General features: G+C 48.0%; 1 protein-coding gene across 2 annotated transcripts in view; it reads right to left on the bottom strand.

Annotated features, from left to right (window-relative positions):
- Nucleotides 1-23,684, bottom strand: part of GALNT10 (polypeptide N-acetylgalactosaminyltransferase 10) — a 215,322-nt gene extending 191,638 nt beyond the window's left edge. The window contains exon 1 of one of the 2 annotated variants that reach the window (XM_026008154.2): nucleotides 23,400-23,684. In XM_026008154.2, coding sequence (XP_025863939.2) covers nucleotides 23,400-23,558 — 159 coding nt within the window. In that variant the 5' untranslated portion in view covers nucleotides 23,559-23,684. Of the gene's footprint in view, nucleotides 1-23,135; nucleotides 23,241-23,399 lie in introns of those variants that run through there. The other variant, XM_072756779.1, reaches the window with a different exon arrangement.
- Nucleotides 23,685-24,137: the final 453 nt, after the last annotated feature.

The raw sequence follows: 24,137 nt of genomic DNA on the forward strand, positions 1-24,137 counted from the left end.
ATTGTCCAATAGGCCGCTAAGCACGTGAGAAAAAAAATGGAACAGGAGGTAAAATGTTATGGGCTTATAATAAAAGCATGACCATCTGGGATTGGGCAGAAGGAAGAATTTCTCACACATAAGCACAGGAGAGAAGAATTTTTTTCTTCCATGTGTCAACAAAATCTAGAAGTGAAATATCTGCCAGGGTCCACTCACAAGTAAAAAGTAAGTACTTGGACATAAACATGAAAATAAAAATGTAGTTGCCATAGGAAGGCCTCCTCATGCAAATATCATGTTGTTATCCAAACTACCTGAGGCATAATTTAATAGGTAAACAATGATGGGTTAGAAGAGGGTCCCAACTACTCTGAAGGATGCCAGTTCTATGTTCTATGGAAAGGGCAGCAGGTTTTCAGTGAGTGAAGTCTTTTATTATTAAGCTGCATTTTATTATTATAAATTTTAATTTTTTGAATCAATAACATGCCCTTAGTATAAACTTAACCAATGAGGATAATGCAGTTGTTTTGATCAACATAATTTGACCTCAGGAGCGAGACATCTTACAGCTTACCTCTGCCTCAAAGTATGATTTCTCTATTTTGCGTTAGTTACTCAGTGTGGAAAAAACCTTTTTTTTTTTTCTTAAAGATTTTATTTATTTATTCATGATAGTCACACACAGAGAGAGAGGCAGAGACATAGGCAGAGGGAGAAGCAGGCTCCATGCAGGGAGCCCGACGTGGGATTCGATCCCAAGTCTCCAGGATCGTGCCCTGGGCCAAAGGCAGGCGCCAAACCGTTGTGCCACCCAGGGATCCCCCGAAAAAACCTTCTTGATGTAATGAATAGTAGATATACTTGATGAATAAGTAGATGCATTTTTTTTTTTTTAAATACAGCCTGCCCTGCGATCTCAGGATGCTTTTGAATTCAAAGATGCTGGAAAAATAAGGTGGTGACCTCTGATATGGAAAAATGTAGTACATGGCACATATAAGTGATTAAAAAATTTTTTTATTACAGTTTAAAAAGAGTCAACACAATGTGGAATAACGTTTCCAGAATCCCTGAAGCACCACGTGGACCTCCACAGATGGTCTGTAAAGTGTTCTTTAGATAGTGTCTGAGGCCCTCTTGGCCCTGGCCTCCGCTTCCTCATCCTCACTGTTACATCTTGAACAGGAAGGAATGAAATCTCCAGGGGCACGAACAGGTCTGAAGGAAACAAGCTTTCCACCAAGTGCTTCCCCCCAGGCCTCCTTTCAGAGGAAAGAGTGAGGTAACAACTGCTGCCAGACTCTACCTTCTGAGAGAAATCCGTATCTACCTACAGCTGAAAAAGAGGAAGGTACAGACGCACAGAGCTAAGAGAGCCCTGGCAGGTCATCTTCCTATTCCCGGTCTCAGGCAGGCTAAGTCCTGGTAACTCGGTAGCTTCTGGTACAGAGAATACCAAATCCCCCAAACAAGCAATTCAGATACTTTGGAGACTGGCTAACATACCTAGAGCAACAACATGTACAGACAGCAGATCTGCATAATGCATGCCGTGGCATGCTTACTTCATTTTTAACCGTGACATTATTCTTTTGCTGTCTATCTTAGGGAAAAAGAAAATCACTGGTATGTCCTATATCTTAAAGAACTAAAAGGCTGGAATGATTAGGAGAAAGAAGAGGGAAAGGTGGTGACCTCCCCATCCCTGGGGAGGATTCAAGCCAAAGGCTGCTGCAGAGAGGACTGCTCCCCGCGGTGAGACAGCATACTGAAGGATCCCTAACTTTCCCTTCCAACTCAAACTCTGTTTCTAAAAAGAAGAGCAACCCTTTTAAAACTTTTTTTTTTTAAATCATACAAGTTATACGTGTACGCAGTCATCTCTCAGTCCCAGTAACGGTATAATGGCATTTACAAAAGCGTTTTTCCAGCACGTACTCTCTCAGAACATCATCACCACAGCCCTGCAACACAGCGATTACTGTCATTATCCCCATTTTAAAGGTGGGACAGAGTTCTGGGTTTAAGTAATTGTTCTGAGGTCAGACAGCTAGAAAGCAGGAATCGCTGACAGCTCCAGCCTTCTCTTTGACATTTCTCCTCCTCCTCCTCCCCCTCTTCCCTCATCTGCTCCCCTCTCTGTCTTCCGCTAAGTACAGTTTAACAATGGGAAAATGGAGGAGAGACAGTCTGTACAGATAACTGACTGAACCCCCCTCCCATCACCAGATGATCCAGGGAGGGCTTACTCATAACCTCCGCGGGTAACGAAGATACGGAGATGTGCGGTGATTTTGTTTCAAAAAGAAAAGAGGTTCATGCATATCCGAATTTTAAAAAGAAAAAATTAGTCCCTTTTTTAAGTTTAAAAAGGGAAGTGTTCTAGTCTAAAGTGAGGAAATGAAAGGAGGAAGATTTTTTTCTTTTTTAAAGTGGGCTCTGTCATTCGCATGGGTGGGGAGCGAGTGCACACTGCTCCTGAGATCACAGTGAATGAAACATTCGGATGAATTCCATAATGAATTGGCGCAGAAGACAAATGCCAATTCATTAAAAGAAGAAAAAAAATAAGATGAGTTTTAAAAGATAGGCCCCTAAGTTGTTGCTGGGTTTGAATTTCCAAAAAGAGGACCACCTGGTTCTTGATTTTGTTTAGAAGCTGTTTTGATCCCCAGAACTCAGATCAACACTGATTCTTCTCAAAAATGTTTTAGCAAAGAGGGTGTGGGTTGCAATGGGTAGGGAGGAGTGACTCCCATCACATGGCCGCTCGGTATTCCAACTGCTTAGAGAAGCCGCAATTTCTTAAATGTCTAGAAGGAAACAAAGAGGCCCAAAGCCATGCAGCAGACTTTCACAGTCTTCAAAACACACTTTCTCCATTTTCTTTCTGATGGTGGATCCTGAAGGGAGGCCCATGGAGCCCAGAAAGGGTTAGGAGTCGGCTCCAGGACACAAAGCACAGACTCACATCCTGATGGACACTCAGTCCAGTGCTCCTTGCTTCTGAACAGGGAAAGCATTTCCAAAGCAAGTTGTCAACTCCAGTTCGGCTTCCTTAAAACCCAGCTTGGCCACCTGGGCCTGTGCAGAGGAGGGAATGGGCAGGGTCCCTTGAAGCATTCACAGCCTCGTGGAATAAAAGAGAAACCGGAAATGGCAGAAATCAGTATCTGAAGACCTGCTGGCATGTTCAGCCTGGTCAAGGTCTTTTTCCTTGCAAATCTATAATCCCCACACACGAAGAGCGGGAGGCAGTCGTTACCACCTGCCTCTCTCATTTCGACCCTTTATAACTAATGCAAAGAACTCAAAGACAGCACAGCTGTGTGTCTGCACTGGCAACAACAGCGGTGGTAGCTAGCTTACCACGTGCCAGGCACTGCACTGGGAACATCACACAGTTTCATGTGCATAGTGCACATGAGGTTACCGATATACAGTGAGGTCTGAGTCATTTGCTCGAGGCTGTAAAGCTCTGAGATACAGGTGCTGGAATTTAGACCTACAGGGGCCTGGGGTCTTAAGCCCTCTGCTACTTGCTAGCTGTGTGATCTTGCATAACTTCTTCAAATCTCTAAACTTCACTTTGGTAATCTGTAAAATGGGGATAATAACAATCCCATAAGGCAGTTCAGAGCAATAAAAGAGAATGTAAATGAAGCACTTGGCATCAGGACTGTCCCACTGCATAATTCCAAGGAATGTCATTCACAGAGATGCGCTCTGAGGCAGTCCTCCTTGGCACAGTGCCTGTCCCAGTGAAAATACTCAGATGCTACCATAAGTATTCATTATCGTTGTATGTAAGTGCCAATAATCAGGGTCAAAAGCCAAAGGAGGAGCTGCTCATCTGTGAAGGCCTGCTCAGGTGTTCCAAAGAGCTCTCTTTTGCTATCCATTCTAACCTAGCTTGCCATAGAGTACCTTGGTTCTTATGACCAATTTCAGAGAGTGTCTAAGCAGATGTAAAATTCTAGAGGGCAGACGTTTATCCATGCCTTGGATTCCCTAAACCACCTCTAGTGCCAAGTGCACAGTACGCCCTCAGGGAACTGTGGTGGTTTTAAAATGTCCATGAGTTCTTTCACACTCCTCCCTTCAAGAGGTGGGGTTTAATTCTCCTTTCCTCGCAAGGAGGCTAAACTTAGTGACTCACTTCTAACTAACAGAACAAAGTGTCCATGACAATGTACAACTTCTGAGACTAGGTCACAGAAGGAACTGTGACTTCCTGCTTGCTCTCTCTCTCAAATCACTTGCTCTGAGGTGAACTAGGTGCCATGCAATAGTGACACTCAAGCTTCCTATGGAGAGAGCCCAACAATGAGGAACTGAGGCCTCCTACAACAGCCATGTGAGTGAAGCCTTGGAAGTGGATCCCCCAGCCACAGTCAAGACTTTGGATGACTACAGTGCTGGCCAACATCTTCACTGCAATCTCATGAGAGACTCCCCACCCCCTCCAAGAGCCAGAGCCATCCAGCTAAGCCTGGATTCCTAACCTAGACAACTGTGAGATAATAAATGCTGCTGTGTTAAGATACCACATTTTGGGATAATCTGTCACACAACAAAATATAACCAAAACAGGAACCATGTGGTGAATTTAACAAACAGACAACAGGGAAGGTGTCGTTTTTGGATAGGAGTAATCTTCATACTCGGATGAGAGCTTCCCTATTTTTTAACTACAAGAGAAATCAGATAAAAGACCCAAGATGAGATGACTTCACCTATTCAGGCTTTGGCTCAGTAATCCCCACAGGGAAGTAGAGGAGGAATGTAGATGACTTAAGCTAAGGCTGGTGGAACAGCTTAGTGCTCCACCCCCTCAAAACACGTGCAGGCCAGCAGCCCAGATGAGGGACCCAATTCCAGCTGATCCTTCCCCAGTCCCTGATGATCCTAAGCCCCAGGGCCACGCTCCACTACACAGCCCCCTCAAATTTCCCCAGAGGGATGGAGCCCTTTCCTGACCTCTTGTCTTTCACATGGGAGGGTCCTCCTACTAGCATCCCTTTCCTCTTTTGTTCATTTATTTCTAGTCACTGAATTCTTTAAAATGTCTTGTTGTGGGGATGCCTGGGTGGCTCAGTCAGTTCAGCATCCAGCTCTTGATTTCAGCTCAGGTCATGATCTCAGAGTTGTGGGACTGAGCCTTGCGTTGGGCTCCATGCTCAGCAGGGAGTCTGCTTAAGATTCTCTCCTCCTCTCCCTCTGCCTCCCCACATGTGCATGCTCTCTAACTCAGATAAATGAATAAATCTTTTTTTTAAAAAAAGTCATGTTACGAAGTAACTTTGAACTTATAGAAAAGGTGCAAAAACAGCATAAAGACTCCTATGTATCTTTCATCCATGTTTGCTGTTACCATCTTCCACCTATTTTATTATTTTCTCTCCCTCTCCCCCATCTCCTGAGACATTTGAGAGAAAGCTAAAGACATGATAACCCCTTACTCCTAAATTCTTTAGTATGTATTTCCTAAAAAATAAGGACACCAAAGTCAAGAAATTTAAATCTGATACAATCCTACTCTCTCACCGACAGTTCATAACCAATTCTCCCAACTGTTTCCATAATGTCTTTTATAGCTAATTCTTTTTTTCCTGGTTCAGGATCCAATCCACGCCTGTCCATTCATTTTCTCCTTATTGATCAAATATGCCATAAGTCAGGCATTGTGTAAAGCACTGGGGATAAAACAGCGAGGGGAAAAAACAGACAGAGCCACTATCCTCATGTCACTTGTAGTTTCACAGGGTGACATGTTAATCAACTGATCACACTCAGTTTGTGTAATCACAAACTAAGACATGTGCTTTAAAGAAAAAAGCCTCAACCTGGGATGAGGGCTTGGAGATGGGGGCAAAGAAGTTGCAAGGTTCTCCTGAGGTTAAGACACTTGAGCTGAGATCTGGAAGGTGAGGTAGAGTTAGCCAAGCCATTTGTGCATGTGTGTGCATTCATGCATTTGGAAGGACGGGACAACTGGAAGAATGTTCCATGCAGCAAGATGATGTGTTCAAGGTCAGTATGAACAGAGGGCAAAAGGGGCGGGGAGGGACATATAGAGAGGGGGCCTGGAGTGGAGTGTAGTCTTTATTTTAGCCAGTGCATAATGTACATTTTCCAAAAGACCACTCTGGCTGCTGTGTAGAGACAGGTGATGAAAACAATATGGGGCAAAAATCCTTTAGCCTCAATTTCAGGATCCAAAAGTTGTTTTGTTTTGTTTTGTTTTAAGATTTATTTATCTGAGAGAGAGAGAGAGAAAACACAAGCAGGGGGAAGAGCAGAAAGGGAGACAAAAAGACTCATCTCCAAGCAGAGAGCCCAACATGGGGCTCAATCCCAGGACCCTGGGATCATGACCTGAGCTGAAACCAAGAGTCAGACACTCAACCAACTAAGCCACCCAGGCGTCCCCAAAAGCTTTTTTTAAAACTTTTTTTAAAATAATTCATTTATTGACAAAACCTGACCTGAATGCACATAAAGCTACTTATACTCTTTATTTATCCACTTGGTGTGAATATTCTTATATTTTTGCCACAGAAAAAAATATATTATGATTATGGGGAGCTACCATAGGTCCTACTGGGGCTATTAAACAGTACAATATATGCCCTGTATCAATTTTCCCAAATTAGAAAGACTCTTGTGCCACCGATCGATTCACTGCCTCTCAACCACAAATCCAGCTTTCACTGACTACGGTGCAAAAATGGATCTGGGCCCTTTAAATATTTTTTCCTTATCAGATAACATGATATTAATAGTAATCACAGAGACCTGTAGAAGATGCTGGAGAGATGCTGCAGGAGGAAAGGGTTTTCCTGTTTCTCTGCTTTACATCCTGGTTCTGGTACCTTTGCCAGGCAGGCAGCATGGATGACATTGTGACACCAGCTGGATCACCACACCTGACATTTACTGCTCACAAGCTTGTACCCACCGATCTTTGTCCTACATTTTTCCTTAAGCTCTTTTTTCCAGCTTATCTCTCAATTCTGGCAAAAGACGCAATGGTAATAGCATTCTGTGATGGAAACTGAAACTACCCTGTATGCAATAATGACAGCCTAGACAAAGAGCTCTGACAGCCCATACTACCCAGACCAGTTTGAGCTCAACCGCCGATTTATGCCTATACAGATGGACCGTGGAGGGATCCATGGAATGACGGACAACTACCTTTGTAGTTGTCTATTCTATACTAAAATCTCCACCAGAGGAGGAGTACAAGCCTCACTGATATAACATGTAATGTATTGCATAGGCATATTTCCTTAAGGTGCAGGTGTGACCTTACACTCACCTCTACATATGACAAATATTCATCCTACCCCTAAACAAAAGGAACCATTTCGCCCATGCTTGGAGAGTCACAGTTTTGGAAGTTATTCCTCATGATCTCCTTATGTGCTGCAAATAAAGTTTCTTTGGGGGCTCCTGGGTAGCTCAGTGGTTGAGCATCTGCCTTCGGCTCAGGTCATGATCCCAGGGTCCTGGGATCGAGTCCTGCACTGGGCTTCCTGCAAGGAGCCTGCTTCTCCCTCTGCCTATGTCTCTGCCTCTCTCTCTGTGTCTCCCATGAATAAATAAATTTTTAAAAGTAAAAAAAAAAAAGTTTCCTTGGTGCGAGAATTCCACCAGGTATAGTTTCCTATCTGTGACTTACTGAGGAACAAACTCATGTTAGTTTGGTTACAGCTCCTTCAGCACAGGGCTAGAGCAGCAAGCACTGACTTTTCCATTGTGCAGCTGCAGCGACCAACAGCACCAAGCAGCCAGGGGCTTCCCCCTAACACCCACTCCTGTGGGTAATACTGTAGCTGAATGACTTCCATGAGACACCTTGCGACGAAGAGCTGTCCCCAGCACATTTCACTGATGTGGCACCAGAGCTGCTTCTCTGCCATTGAGTGAGCACACCTGCGCCCTTTCCAACAAAGCCAAGCTCTCAGCCTGGGAAACTCTCCCGGGAGTGCTCTCTCCCTCAGCCCCAAGAGGAGGATCTTCCTTAGATACTCTATCTCAATAGGGGTGGAGGGGTGCTCCTTGGTGCCCCATCTCAGCCTGAAACATAGTGGCTGTTCCTACATCTGCTATTCTCACATTCTCTAGAATTTATTTAGAGCACTCTTTACTTCATAATAGTCAATCCTTCATTACTGCAATTTCTTGTTTAGTTGATAATTTTTTATATTAAATTTTCTGTGTTTAGATTACTGGGTGGTTTCTCTCTGCTGATTGAACCCTGACTAGCATAATTCAGAAACCTAAAATGTGCCTCGTATAGAGGGTTTGGGCTAAGGGATTCTAGACCTAAAATAATAATCATAGCATCCACAGACCACTTCCTATATCCCAGGCACTACTCCGCGTGCTCTGTGTATGTGAACTGTGTAATTTAATCCTGATAACTATCTATTGAGGTAGGGATCAGTATCATGCTCATTTTAAAATAGAGGACACAGGAGATTCAATAAGTTCCAAAGTCACACAACTAGTAAATGGCAGAACTAGGATTTAAATCCAGGCAAACTTGTGGCCCTATAAGCCTGGGAGTGAGGTGGGTAAGGGGCAAGGAGAGAGATGCAGCAGGAAGATCAGCTTGAAGGCTATTGTGCATCCTCTGCCGTGCTCTCGGGGCCCCATGCCCACTCCACCGACTGCTTGCATCCCACTGCCCTGGAACTATCTGCCTAGTGGTCCAGCTGTCCTCAAGGGCAGAGACCATGTCCTTTTCTCCTGGACTGTCAAATGCTTAGCAAAAAGCCAGCCTGGGCACATTCAGTATTCAGTCAAAATGTGGATAAATGACACGTTGAATGAAGCAGAACTATAGACCTAAACACCAGCTAAACAACAGGCTGAGCCTTCTGAGTCACATCCCATGCTTGGAATGCTCTGGTCCCATGAGCCCTGTCCTGGGGACTCCTCTATGTCATTTGGCCTCACATTCAGACATCTGACAGTGATTGACCAAATGACCTCCTGGATCTTTGCCAGCTCTTGGACCCATCAGAAAGCCCTCCCACGGACTAAGTATGCTCTACTTTGTGCACTGCATCACCATGAACTTGTTTATCGCCCCTGTAGACCTCAAGCCCTTTGGAGGCAGGGACTGTTTTCTGTACTTAACAACACATAGTAAGCCCCCAAATCAATTAAGTTGAGACCCAGAACAAAAATAAGTCATTATAGAAGTCATAGTAGAAACTCAGGAAAAGATACTATGGTTAAATAAAAGGCAGTATACACCATTTGTTTACTCATTGGTATTCCGGGCTAATGGCTAAGCTTAAACAACAACAAAAAAAGAAGCTGATCTGTTAATAAGGAGTGTGGCCTTCGTTAAAGAATACATACGTGCAGGGTAATATATTAATCCTCCATAGGAAGAGAGGATTTTTCCACGAATTAAAAACGAATCCAAGTAGCTAGAAGAGATTATGACAATTATGCCTGCCTTGCTGAGTGTTTTATCCATCTCTGCCCGAACACAACACACGAACACACTCGTGCACACTCATAAAACAATCTGATGAGGAAATGGAAAATGGTCCATGTATTCGTTCCCTAGGGCTGCCATAGAAAAGCACCAACAACTAGGTGCAAAAAGTAACGGCAATTTATGTTCCATTGTTCTCCACTGTTCTGGAGAAGGCAAGTTCAAAATCAAGGTGTTGGCAGGGCCATGCTCCCTCCAGAGCCTCTTCCAGCTGTGTCCATGCCTCTTCCAGCCGCATCCATGCCTCTTCCAGCTGTTTCCAGACATTCCTGGGTTCATGGCAGCATCGCCCTGGTCTCCTCCTCAGTCTTCCGATCGTCCTATCTGTCCCTTGCTGTGTCTCCCCTCTTTTACGGACCCCAGCCAGTCACATGGGATTAAGGGCCCACCCTACTCCAGCATGACCTCATCTAACCTAATTACATCGGCAATGACCCTATTTTCACAGAAGGTCACATTCTCAGGTATAGGAGTTAGGACTTCAACATACCTTTTTAGGGGACACGATTCAACCCATAATATTCCATTCATCCATTTAATCGTAGATGTGGTCCTGGGAGAAGGACCTCACCGCCCTGAAGGTCACAAAGCAACTAAAGGCATTTGCTCCATAAGGAAGAGACTAGAACAAGGGTCAGCAAACCATTACATGCCAAATCCAGTCTGGTGCCTGTTTTTTCAAACAAAGTTTCATTGCAACACAGCACAGGTCATTCATTTATGTATTGTCTCTGGCTGCTTTCACACTACAATGACAGAGCTAAGAAGTTGCTATAGAGACCATAGGGCACACAAAGCCTAGCTATTCTCTAGACTAAAAGAATACACAAGGGCAGCCTGGGTGGCTCAACGGTTCAGCGCCACCTTCAGCCCAGGGTGTGATCCTGGAGACCCGGGATCGAGTCCCATGTCAGGCTCTCTGCTTGGAGCCTGCTTCTCCCTCTGCTTGTTTCTCTGCCTCCCTCTCTCTCTCTCTCTCTCTCTCTCTCTCTCTGTGTATGTGTGTGTGTGTCTCATGAATAAATAAATAAAATTAAAAAAAAAAAAGAATAAATGACATACACTGGCTGAGTCTGGAGATGGACCTTCTAGAAACAGGAAGAAGCCCAGGTCCACATGGCAGCTCTCTCTGGCTGGAACCTCACCCAATGGGCTGTCTTACTGGGAAAGCTCCTTCAACATTACTCTCCTCTGCCTAGAGAAATGGTAAAACATAGCACGGTAACATTCGTGCCGCTAAAGCTGTACAAATTAAATTCTAGAAGCATTTCCAAGAGACAGAGATTAATTCTAACTGGAAAGATCAGAGAAGACTTTCTGGGAAAGGAAAGATGGGAGAGGAGCCTGAAAAGAAGGATAGTGGGCACTCAAGAAATCCTCTAAGTCGCCCTGAGCCATGGCAGATTACCTAGGACTCTGCTGAGCTAAAAGAGTGAGTTCCCTCTCGCTGAAGGTGTTCAAGCCAAAGATGGCTGACCTCTTGGCAGGGATGAGGTTGGGGGAGATGGAGTAAGATGAAAGACAGTCCCTTGGAACCGTGGATTCTTCGGTCTTGTCTGTCACTTGCTGAGGGAGACACATACAGCATAGAGAGAGCAGGGGATGGAGGGGAGGAGGGAGAGACAGACTTACACAGGGGAAGGAGAGGGTTGAGGACGGGAGGGGGTGGAAGATACGTACTCACACCCAAAGTCAGAGAGCCCACATGAACCACACAGAGAGGAGAGCACATACCAGCTTCCTTTCCCCTTAACTGCTACAGAGAAAGAGCAAAAGCCTGACAACTAGGGTTAAAACTATCAAATGTCCCTTCAGTACCTCCGACTTGGCACCTGGCAGCCTTCTTAATATGCCCCTTTGTTCCCTGGCCAGGCCTCGGCTGCCTCTCCCGCTGCCAGGGGAGGGGAAGGGCAGCAGCGCAGCAGGGATCCGGGCTCGGGAGGGAGCCACAGGGGGGCATGCTCCACACATACCGGGTGGACTCCTCAGGGAAACCCTGGCACTCAAGAACAGAGGAGCCCTGCCAACCCCAGTAGGAAAGATAACACAGCAGAGAGCAACATCCAACAACTGCCCAAAGTGAGGGAGCCAGGCAAGAAAAGCAGGTCTGAAAACTGGTGAGTCCCTCTTATCTGTGCTCTGCTGGCATGCCAGGAACACAGTATCCTGCACTTTCCAGGGCAGGAAGTGGAGCCCAAGAGAAGTTCCATCACTTGCCATGGTGCAGTGTCCATCAAGCATTGTGGTTAACAGCACAGGGGCGTCTGGGTGGCTCAGTCGGTTGAATGTCTGCCTTTGGCCCAAGACATGATCATGGGATCCTGGGATTAAACCCCACATTGGGCTTCCTGATCAGCAGGGAGTCTGCTTCTCCCTCTGCTTGCAGCTCCCCCTGCTTGAGCACACACACACACTCTCTCTCTCTGTGTCAAATAAATAAATAAAATCTTAAAAAAAACAACAACATAAGTTTCTGTGTCCCACAACTTGTGGGACTGCTTAAACTTCTGAGCTTCAGCCTTCCCATCTATGAAATGACCCCAGTCAGAATACTTACTATATGAAGAAACGAGAAGAACCCAGTGCATGACATGCACCAACAACTCAATAAATGAATGATCATTTTTGTCACCTCTAAGGAGCCAGGGCTCAAAGAGAGCAAACTCTCAGCACAGGACCGACTGCCACGCCTTCAGGGCCCCACACCCTGTGCCCCGCTGCCAAGCCAGCAGCCACCTGGAACCTCAAAGGGAAGTTCCTGAAGCAGGGGGGAAGGGAGGAGAGGGGTGCCACTCCTGCCCCAGCACACAGGGCTCTGTACTCACAGGCATAGGTGGCTGTGTTCAGCTGAATTGCTTCACCCAGGTAGCTCACAGCCCTCACACAGGCCCTCTCTTTCCCAGAAAGGCCCCCAGATGCCTGTGAGGCCCCCTCAGACACAGGAATGTGGCCTGTGCCATTTCTGCTGGAAAGCTGTCTTTCCTCTTCTTTTAGGCTCCTAATGCTCCTGCAGTAACGAGAATGCACGTTCTGGGGTTTCCTGACATGCCAGGAAGCCCAAGGCAGAAAACAAAGTAGATTCTGTGCTCCCATCATTTCTAACAAACCTACAGCAGCCCTCTGACACAGCTGGAGCAAACTTTGTTAGACAGGGTAGACCTCAAATTCAAAATACCTAAAGACATAGAAAAACAAAGTAAATGGTTCTTGGGCTCAGATAGAGCTGGGATATAAGTCATCTGGATATAAACTTAAGTGACTGTTCAAGAGCCTAAGACTTATATGTTTATATTTCCAAGTAACTATCTTCTATCCCCTCTGAAAAGTACATTAGCGCTTAGAATCAACAAGGACTAACTTTACGTACTGGATCTGTGACTAGTCATGTCACTCATACTCTTTGAATCTCGGTTTTCTCTTCTGTCAAATGGGGGTCAAAAGCCCTACTGCGCCTCCACCTTGACGTAAGCAGAACAAATTAGACAAAGGTTATAAAAGAGGACTCCCAAACTCCCGTGTCCCCGAGGCCTGGCCAGTTATGTGAAAGGGTGAAGAATCCAGATTTGAGCTGAGGACTGTTAGAGCAGGCCACTGCTGACCTAGATCCAGCCACTTTTTGTGATACTGGAACCTGGGCCCAGTTACCAAGACTTTTAAATTTTTCCTCATAAGCCAGAGTGAGGATTTTCTAAAACGTGAAATAGCCCAATGTTCAAGTACTAACAAATTTCTGACACTTAAAAGTAAAGACATCCTGAGGGTGCTTGGGTGGCTCTGTTGGTTAAGCGTCTGACTCTCGGTTTCCACTCAGGTCATGACCTCAGGTTCATGAGATGGAGCCCTGGTCAGGTCCTGTGCTCCACATGGAGTCTGCTTGAGATTCTTTCCCCTCTCTCTCTCCCCCTCTGCTCCTTCCCCTGCTCATGTGCACTCTCTCTCTCTCAAGTAAATAAAATATTTAAAAAAAATAATTTTTTTAATAAAGATCCCCAACCATCTGTGGGCCAACACTGGGAAGCCACATGACCCTATTTCTGGGCTACTTCTGACCACAGACCGCCAGTCTACAACTTCCATTAAAGTATACATGTAAGTTTTAAAAGGAAAGATAATACAAAGGTCAAACAAAGTAATAAAAGAAGTTCTCAGAAAGAGCCCGTCATTAAGGTTTATTGTCAATAAAATAACCAGGAATCCTACTACAGATCCTGATGTCCCCAAAGCACATTCACAAACTCTTCCCTAGTTAGATGCCAGTTTAGAAACTTATTATCTCACAAACAAACAGGCATATACATTTTTTAATTGTCAGCCACTGACTCTGATGAATACTCAGGAGGAAACATGCAAAAATTAGTGTTCAGTTGAGCACATACAATGCACTTCGGCAGCAGGAAGTAATTCTCACACACATACCTCTGCCAGATGTTTCCAACCTGTTCCCTTTAAGACACCCCTTCCTCCAGAAGCCCCTGCCAGTACCCTCTGCTTCACAGCCTGCCTCTCAGAGGAAGCTGACATGTGTAACTCACAGGTGAGATTCGTACACACACGTACACACACACACACACACACACCAGTTAACTGGGCTCATGGGAGGCTGCCCGAGGGAGACTCCCAGGGGGCATGTGGGACCTGCTGTAATTGTGCCCCGGCACTGTCATGTGGGCATTCAGCAAATGGAAGAGCTTTCCAGAGCCAACACAATGATTCTAAGAACCAAGCTCAGGAGGTGAGGGGGGGGGGGGGGGTGGCAGTGGGCTTCCACAATAACGTCCCACTGCGCCCTCCTCACATCCTGGGGAAGAAGGTAAAGGTAGACTCCACCAAGGTCATAGGACTGGTAGGTGGCAAGGCAGCAGAAGGAAGGCTCAGGCTGGGTGATTCTGCTTGAAGGAGACACCTGAGTTGTAATTGTTTCCATCACTTCCTAGCTGTGTGGCCCTAGATATGCCACCGTGAAGGGAGGCCCTGGTTCAGTACCTCCCCATCCTCAAGGAGTTGAGGACAGATAACTCCTCATTGTCCCCATGGCAGGAAGGCAGAGCACCCACCCCGGAAGGGCAGCAGACCACAGGCATCAGAGGTAAACAAAACTCTAGACACCCCAGAGAGTCCTTGTGGCCCATGGCAGAAGGATTTTCAAAGTGCACCGCCCATCCCGGATGCCGGATCCCAATTCTGCACCACCTGCAGCTTGACAGAGTGCCACTAACAACGCACACCACAGAGCCCTCCAGGAGCACTGGCTGTCAACTTGGGAAACTGTAAATAAACACGCTCCTCAGGAATACAAGTTCAAAGGCAATCCCAAAGTGCTCCTGGGGAGAAAGGAGTGGGCCCCCAGGGAAGGTGAGGTCTGCCTCCCTGGGGTGCTGATAAGCTCGGGATGTGGGCAGAGAAGACAGAGTTCCCTCACAATAGAATTTGTTAAATACACGGACCCTTGGTCCACCCCAGACTGGCCCAATCCTACTCCTAGGGCACGAGCCCAGGAGCCCCCGTGGTTACCAGGCTCCTCAGGGCTTAGGAAGCACCCAAGAAGCTATTCTTCAAAGCTAAGCTTCCTGCACTCCACCAGCAGTTACTGAGTTCCAACCATATCATCCACTTGCTCACTTCTTCAGTCATTCAGTAAATATTGTGGGCAAACAAGAGTGGGTGACTGAGACAGAGGTTAGTCCCTGCCTTCAGAAGCCAACATGCTGGACAAGATCAAATAAAAATGATCCTTACGCTGCATGATACATTTCTATAAGGGGCTCTGGGTCCCTATAGGAGAGAGCACAGCCGCAGGCTGCTCCTACAGGGGTGAGTGAGGCTTAGGGGCCAGGTGGCAAGGAAGGATGTAGGAGAGACAAGGGAGTAGCGTGGGTGGAGGCTGAGAGACGTGGAACACCCCGACAGGCACAAGGACTGAGCAGCAGCAAGATGCACAAGGCCATGCCTTCCTGGCAGGTCCTCTGATCTAAGCTGGCAAATAAAAGCAGTCCTCAGAACTAAGACCAGTGAGCATCTCCTGGGGGCTGGAGGGACCAAAAATTCCTTCCTGGGGACACCTGGGTGGCTCAGTTGGTTAAGCATCTGACTCCTGATTTCAGCTTGGGTCTTGATCTCAGGGTCATGAGATCAAACCCCACAGTGGGTGTGCAGCAGGCTTAGGATTCTCTCTCCTATCCACCCACCCCTCCTCCTCCCTGTTCCCTTCTTGCATGCATGCTCTTACTTAAAAAAAAAAAAAAAAAACTTCTTGGAGGCGGCAAAGAGTACTTCCTAGAAGGATGCGGAGGAGCTGGGTTCTTTCCTAATGTAGGAAGTAAGAAGATACCCTCAATAATTGCTTCAGATTCCAAAGAGTCAGGGAAATGGGCTACAGAGAGCAACCTGTGCATACACACCTTCCTTCCCACCCCCAATCATCAACAAGACTGGCCCTGCTCCATTTCTGAATGCTGAGCCGTGAGGCCAACCACCTAGCCTCATATTTCTCAGGGTCCAACAATGACAATAGGAGCACCCCTCCCTACCTGGGCCACAGGGACTCTGAGTCCCTACTCTAGAAAGACTATGTCCCTACTATAAGTGAAGCACTTCCCACAAGCAGAGACATAACCACAGTTGCTGAGGACATGTTCTGCACCCAGCCTGTGCTCAGGGCTTTGCCCACAGCGATTCATTCAACCATCAAAAGAACCCCTCAGGACACCCAACACTGTTCCCATTTGACAGACCAAGAGATCCAAGCACAGAGGTCGAGTGACCTGTTCAAGGCTAGGGATGGGAATCAGGCATGTAGCTCCAAAACTAGAGCTCTACACATTGCCCCACAGCAACTCAATCTAGGAGAACAGGGGAGTCACTTTGCCAATGGGGCTTCAGTGGGGGTTGGTCGAGGGTTCCTCTTCAAGGTTGCACCACCACCAACCGACCACGTGGATTCCTCCCCTGCCACGGAAGAGTTTCAGTCTTAGAACAATGGTGTCCCCTAGCAGCCTTGTAGGAATGGGTGGGAAACAGGTCCTTCGTCCTGCTTAGGCACTGGGTCAGAGACCCGAAGGCTCAATTACCAGCTCTACAACCACAGGCTGCGTATCCTCAGCCAGTACCGCACCTTCCTGACCCCTGCTTCCCTCATTCATTCCTGTCTGTTTATAATTGGGAGTATTTAACAAGATGTACAGGTAAAGGGCTTCTTAGTCCAATGCCTCACAGAATAAGTACCAAATACATGGCAGCTGCTACGATGATGATGATTAACCTCATCATTCTCCCTGTCATCTATATCATCATCCTTATTAGTGTCATTTAATGCCATGGCTATTATCACCTTAGGAAAGAGAAAAAAATTCAGCATCTGAAGCTCAGAATTCTCTCAAAATTGAAGGGAAGGAAAACATGGGCCTACTTTTTTCCCTTCCTTCTCCTATCTATACTCAGCAGAGGGCAGCAAACAGGAACCATCCAAAGATAAGACAGAGAGAGAGAGAGAGAGAGAGAGAGAGAAGAGAGACACATGGAGAGAAAGCTACACACTCATAAATACACACCCACCCACCACAGCAAGCCGAATTGTTTAGCTTCCTCTAGCTTCCAAAGTATGAACACTCCGCCTCCTCCAGCTAAGAGGGCCAGGGAGAAAAAAAGTCGAAACTGAAGAGACAGAAGTTCTTTTTCAGCTTGAGAGAAATTTTCAATGAACTGACTTTGCATGTGTGTGTGCATGGGGAGGGCAGGCAGCGGCTCTCAGGACATCTGGGAGGGGTAGGAAGGCGGCCGCAGAACACACATGCAAGATTAAATAAAGACAGCTTTCAACTGGGCTTCATCTCAACCCTCTACTCCACGCTGGCATGCATCCACACTCCAACTTGCCTCAGGAGGATGGTGAGGCTCCCAGAGTTAACCATCCCAGACAAGGGAGGGCAGAGCAGGGATGAGAACACAGACCTCCAGACAATAGGTTCAGTGATCGACACTAAGCCCAGGATGGCCGAGGGGTTTCACCCCAGGGACCAAACCTGATTCCCCCAGTCGTGCCTGCTAGGGACACTGGGCCAGAGAGGTTCTAGAATGGACACCTGTTGTCCTCATCCCTACCTAGATTGCATTTCCCCTCCTCTCCACAAAAGCACTTGGGTTTTTCTCTGGGAACTGTTCTTCCTACGATTCAGATGGCACGAGCCTACCCCTAGCTCCAGGGTGGGTTAAGTCAATCAGCATAGCTCATGCTCTTGACAAGTGTGAATGGTTCAGAGAGCACATTAGATCTAAATTGGGCTGATAATACCTAGAGAGCTTGCTAGCACTTAGAGAAAAAAAAAAAGTTTCCTCTTTCTTCTAGAGAAGCTACAAGAGGAAACAGACTGTCTCCTTTAGGATCTGGGTATGGATATGAGGTCGGAAAGAGCTACTACCACTTTTTGCTACCATAAGGGTTCTGTCTAGGGCCTGAACCTCTAGATCAGACCATACCTGAAGCCACTGCAATTACAGGAGCTAATATCTCCCCTTACTCATTTCAGCCCATGCAGCTTAATTCATTCTGTTACTTACAAGTGATTGAGAATCTGAAGTGGCTCTTCAGCTCATGTTAGCTCCATCTGCCACAGATACCAATAACGATGCCACATGTGATACATACATTTAATTTCTCAATTTCCTGGCCAGATCCCTTTGCCACCTTAAAATCTAATTCATTTTACTTGCTTTACACTATAAAAACTTGAGAAGATGGGCAGCCCGGGTGGCTCAGCGGTTTAGCGGCGCCTTCAGGCCAGGGCCTGATCCTGGAGATCCTGAATCAAGTCCCACGTAGGGCTCCCTGCGTGGAGCCTGCCCCTCTCTCTCTCTCTCTCTCTCTGTGTGTGTGTCTCTCATGAATAAATAAATAAAATCTTTAAAAAAAAAAAAAAACACTTGGGAAGAAATGTATAAAGATGGATCTGCAAAAAAGTCAGGTAAGTTCCAGCCAATAACTGGTCAATAAGTATTGGCCTCCAAAACTGGGAGTGATTAATCTAGACTCATGTAGGATAATGGTAGAGAAGGATCAATTATTAGGATGCAGAGAGAAAAAATATTCGTGCAGAAATAGAGCATGAGTGTGGAGAAGAATCAGGTTCTGATCTGCACTCCCTGCTCTGAGAATGGGTCTGCCCTTTTCTGGGCCTCAGTTTCCGCACCTACAAAACGAGGCAGGCAGACCAGATGACTTCTGAAGCTATGACACATCTCGATCATTCAACAAACATGTTCTGACAGTCTTCCAAGTGCCAAGCCTTATGCTATGTGCTAGAAGAGGATATAGTTCCTTCTTCAAGAAATTTCTGGAAGGGGAGGCCACGATGCACTCATTGGCCACAGGAACTCAGGCATGTATAGGGTACTTTCTTTCCCCACTGCCCTGGGCAGGAGGACAGTGGTCCTCTGAGAAGCAAGACTCTTATTTCAGTCTTCCTGGGAACTCAGACCGTAGATGGGAGACAGAGGGTCAGATATACACAAAATATAGAACCCACCATCATGAGCAGTTAGCTGCCACAGGACACACCATGGGCCGCCAGTTTGCCTCAGGGTCTTTATCAGTGATAGGATCCTGATGCCATCTCTGTGTAGGACTTGACTGTGGACAAGGTACAATTAGCAAGCTGGATGGTTATCTCTGAAATGGGCCTTTGAGTTTTCAATCCTGATTCCATTATTTGTTATCGTGTCACTGGCGCCAACAGATTAAAAGACTGAATGTCCTCAGAGTATAAACACATCCCCAAGTAGGAGTGGCTTCATCACAACTTAGGTATGGGGAGACCTGTTTCAACATACTTCTTCTATTTGGGCCTTTTCAACACATGCTTCCAAACAAACTCAGGGAACCCCAGGAAGTTAATATTGGAAACATCTTTATAAAGGATCTATTCCCTCTGTCACAAATAAATTTCAACATGCCATTAACTCCACTTGAGTAGCAGTGTCGAGAAACAGTGTGAAGCCAAGCCTGGGCTTAGTGGGAAAGAGACTGTCTGCCGTGGCCAGGGGAGGGGAGCACCATTATGATACACATTTACCTTCACTTCACAGATGAGATCCAAGGCCCAAGTTAAAGGACTTTCCTGAGGTCCCACAGTGAGTTTAGGGGCAAGAGAGAGAACCAGAACCCAGGCCTCTGTCCCCAGGCCTTGCTCAGCTGGGCTCCTGAGGAGACTGCAAACCTAAGATGACAGGAGGAATGCAGGGAGCCAGATTTGCTCAGGTAAACCAACAGCCCAGCCCCAGGGGCATCAGATTTCAGCTGGGCATCTCTTCAGACAAGAGATTAGCAATATAAAAGGGTTCAACCCCTCTATGGAAAATTAAAGACATCATTCTAAGGCTACATTTCTATGGTAGTTAACTTTCTGATGGGTAAGGCTCTGCTACTAGGTGACGTATTGATTTCTGGATATTCTAAGAATAAAGTCCAGCTCTGACACAATAAGGAAAACTCTCGATACTTGAAAATTAAAGTCCTTGGTATTCTATTATCCTACCAATTTCTATTCTACAGTCGCTATTATCCAATGAAGTCATTTCTCACAAGAGATTATGGCTCTCAAATGGGAAGGGGCTGCATCACGTTTCCTAACATAGGTGTTCAACAGCCAGATCCCAGATCTGGAATATGAAACAGACTACAGGATTAATGCAAGATATTAAGCAGATTGGGGCTAGGAATGAGAGAGACCCCTAAGTTAAAATGAAGATGGCTTCAGGACGGGCTTTTCTTGCTCGGTTTTACAACTCTCTGAGAAGCCAGCCATCTGATCAGATGAATGCTGAAATCCTAAAAGCATTAATGTGTCCTTTATAAATCAGCTGCCCTACCCCACTCCAGAGGTATACCTAGGATGAGCTAACATGACAGTTCTATAGACTGACTTTCTAGCAGATGATAAATGCTCTTAACTTTAAATTCTTTATTCTTCAATCCAGTGGAGAAGTCAAGGAGTTAAAGGACTGCTCTAACAAGGAGTATGTTAACCCTCCAACCCACAAGGAATGTATTAGGCATTTGGATAGACTCCTGTCAGACTTCCCTCCAGAGCCTCTGCAGTTATTTCTACCAGAAAGATCAACGAGGTGCTCTGGGATAATTTTCCACAATTACAAGAGCAGCAAGCTGAGCTCAGAACTGGTCAGCCCTGTCAAAAGAAGCCCCGTGTGCTCAAGATGCCAGATTTCGCAGATAGCAGACTGATGTGTTACGTGCACGTTCCAGTGCCCTGGGATGAGGGATAGAACACCATCACTCTGAGAAGTCAGCCTCCTCCCTCAAGGCCAGCTGACATTCAGACAAGGGACTGGGGGCCAAGCCCAGTGCTGTGCATCTGCAGGAGAGGGACACAAAAAGTGGCTGTGTGGAAATTTGGCAGAGTATTCCTGAAAGGCAGCCGATGAATGCTGAATCCTACAGCACCTAGTAGAGCTTATCATTGGGGAAACAGCTCCTTTCTGCTACTCCCAGGAAGCAAAGAGAGTTTCTTTAAGCAAGGATATTCCATCAGTACCCCCTGGGAACCACCACCACACCCCTTCATGTCTTCTTCTTCCTCACCTCCCCGTCATGATATTCCAGAGCAAAAGAAATGAGCAAGAACTAGACCTTCCCAGACGAGCCTATCTGTCCCTTCCAGTTAAGGGCTCCAAGCAGTGCCCAGCTGTTGGTCCCCTCTCTCTTTGCCCAAAAGGCTGCCTTACTCCATCAATTCCCTCTTGCACAAGTGAGTAATTTACTTTGAAAGCTCAGGCCAAACTGGCAGTTAACCTTGACCTTCTCTCTACACATCTGGGTCTATAGAAAATGAAAATCAGGATGTCTCTGGCATCCACGGCAAATGAAATACGAGGACTTTCTCCAGGCAGAGGCAGAATGTCATGAGCTATTTTAGAACTGGCTACAGCTATTCCAAAGGAGAGTTAGTACTGGGCAGGACAGTCCCCCCTAGACCTGGGGCTGTGTCCAGAATGGAGCCCCCACAGCTCCGGATACTACAAGGGACCCCTGCCCTCAGGAAAGAAAAAAGAAGTGGCCATTGTACTTCTGATTGATGCACTGATGGTTTCATAATGCTGGAGCTGGACCAATAACCACATTTTACAGATGGCAAACGGAGGCTCAGAGAGGGAGATGAGAGGTGATCCAGGCAGGACACACACAGCAAGTTAACGGTAGTGCCGAGGATGGAACCCTGACCTCCTGCCACTGATGCTGCCATAGGGTGGGAAAAGAAGAACGATTTCATGAAGGAAAATTGCATATGCATACAGGACTTATGGCAAAGAGGGGGCGCCTGGGCGGCTCAGATGGTTAAGCATCTGCCTTGGCTCAGGTCACGATCTCCAGGTCCTGCTCCGCGGGGAGCCTGCTTCTCCCTCTCCCTCTGCCTCTCCGCCTGCCTGTGCTCACTCTGTCTCTCTCTTTCTTTCTCTCTCTCTCTCTCTCAAATGAATACATAATAAAATATTTTTTGCAAAAACAAAAACTTAAGGCAAAGAGGTCTAATATGGCTGTCAGGGTTCGAACCAGAGGTTTAGTGAAGAAGTTGAGAAGCTTAATTTCCAAACATTAAGATCTACCAAAGAGATCAACGAGACCCTCCAGGATGCTTTGCAACAATTAGCAGAGTGACAGGCTGTACTCATATTGGTCATCTCTGTGGCCAGCAGCCCTCTGTGCTCAAGATGCCAGACTGCCCAGACAGCAGCCTGATACCAGGAAGAGAGGAAAAACATCAACCTCAAAAGTCAGCTTCTTCCCTCATCAGCCAAGTTTGACCCTGATGGACAAATTATCCATGTCGCATGGGGTCCAGGAAATCCTAGAAGAGAACCTGAAATGTCCCACTGCGTGAAACAGGTCAAGCACGTATACACTCACCGGCACCTACTGAGCCAGGAGCGGGGAAGGTAGGAGCGCTCTAACAGAGCTTCTACCATTACCAGTCTATAGGCACGAGCGACACAACACACACACACACGTGGGGGAGTTCAGAGGAAGCAAGAACAATTAAGATCCCAGGCTTGGCTGCAAGAAGGAACACACCTAGTCAAATTGGACAAGTTCAAAGGGATCATGGGTACTCTGAGAAGGGACAAGGAAGGTACCTGATGTTCCACTCTCAGGGCACACTGGGTACAAAGAGCCTCTGGGAAATTTGCGGGGGGTCCCTCCACTAGAACTCTTCTAGACTCCCATAAGGTAAAAGGCAGGAGGCCCCTCAAGAACCAGGCGCTCCTCCCTCCAGGAGGACCTGAAGCTTCAAGGGGAGCATGGTCTTTGCATCCTCCAAGGAACCCACAGATCTGGGGAAGAGGGAGGGTGAGGAGGGGGGAGGGGAAACAAATGGGGAGACGAGAGAGGCCTGGTGTCCCATTGGGCAGAGGGGAAAACAGGAAAGGGGCCGACCTGAGTAAGGAACATTGGAATCAGCAGGTGGGGGCGAAAGCTGCAAAGACCCAGACACTAAATAGAAGGACTGGCAGTTCCAGAGGAGTCGTCCTGGGATACAGGGATGCAGGCAGGATCCTCCACAAGCCAGAGATGCTGGGAGGTAAAGGAACACCAGACGTGGACCGAAAGGAGGATGCCTACCTAAGGCACAAAACGGACCTCCCAGACCGAGCAACAGGAGTCTCAGCTTCTAGTTCGGATTCCGTCTCTGACTGACGTGGGGCCCTGGACACGCTCCCGTCCTCTCTGAGCCTCGATGTTCCCAATCCCCAAAATGGGAAGAACAGAAGAGTCTCCGGGGCGCACACCGAGGAGACAGAAAGGGAAAGGAGGAGGAAGGACCCGAAGGCTCCAGGGGGAGACCGGGAGAGAGTCCCCACCCCCACGGCAGCCGGGGGGACTCACCAGTCCGGCCGCCGGGACCACCGCCGCCCCCGAGCCCCCGGGGGTGCCGTCGGGCTGCCGCTCGCGGTACAGCGCCCAGAGCCCCACGTTGGGCAGAAGGACCAGGGCCGCCAGCACCAGCGCCACCGCCTGCAGGAGCCGCTTCTCCTTCCGCCTCATCGGGGCCGGTGAGCCCCGCCGCGCCCCGCCGGCCCCGCCGCGCGGCCCCCGGCTCCGCGCGTCCGCCCGTCCGCCCGGCGGCGGCAGCAGCTCCGCGACGAGAAGCTGCCGCGGCGCCGGCCCCGCTCCAACTCCGCGGCACTTCCGCCGCTCGCCGGCCGGGGAGCCGGGCCCGGCCACCGCGCCGCCGCCGCGGGGGGGTGTCGCCGCCTTCGCCGCCCCGCGCCCGCCGAGCCGCGCGCCCCGCGCCGCCCCCCCGCGCCGCCCCGCCGCGCCCCGGGGGCCGCGCGCCCCGGCCTCCGCGCGGCTCCTCCCGGCCCGCCCCGGCGCGGAGGGGGCCCCCGGGGCCGCGCGCCTCCCCCTCTCGCGCCGCGATGGTGCGGCCCGCTCCTCGGCGCGGCCCCGCCCGCGGCAGCTTTGCCAAAGTCCCGGAGTTGGCGAGTTGGGCGCTAACTGGTGCGGGCGGAGCGGGGGTGCGCGTGGGCGCGCCGGGAGCGCCGGGACGCGCGGGGTCCCCCCACCCGCTCCCAGAGCCTGTCCGCGAGCTCTGCTCCGGATCCCCCGAGAGTTTGCGCGCGG

The sequence above is a fragment of the Vulpes vulpes genome, chromosome 4, assembly GCF_048418805.1.
Source record: "Vulpes vulpes isolate BD-2025 chromosome 4, VulVul3, whole genome shotgun sequence".
NCBI lineage: Eukaryota > Metazoa > Chordata > Mammalia > Carnivora > Canidae > Vulpes > Vulpes vulpes.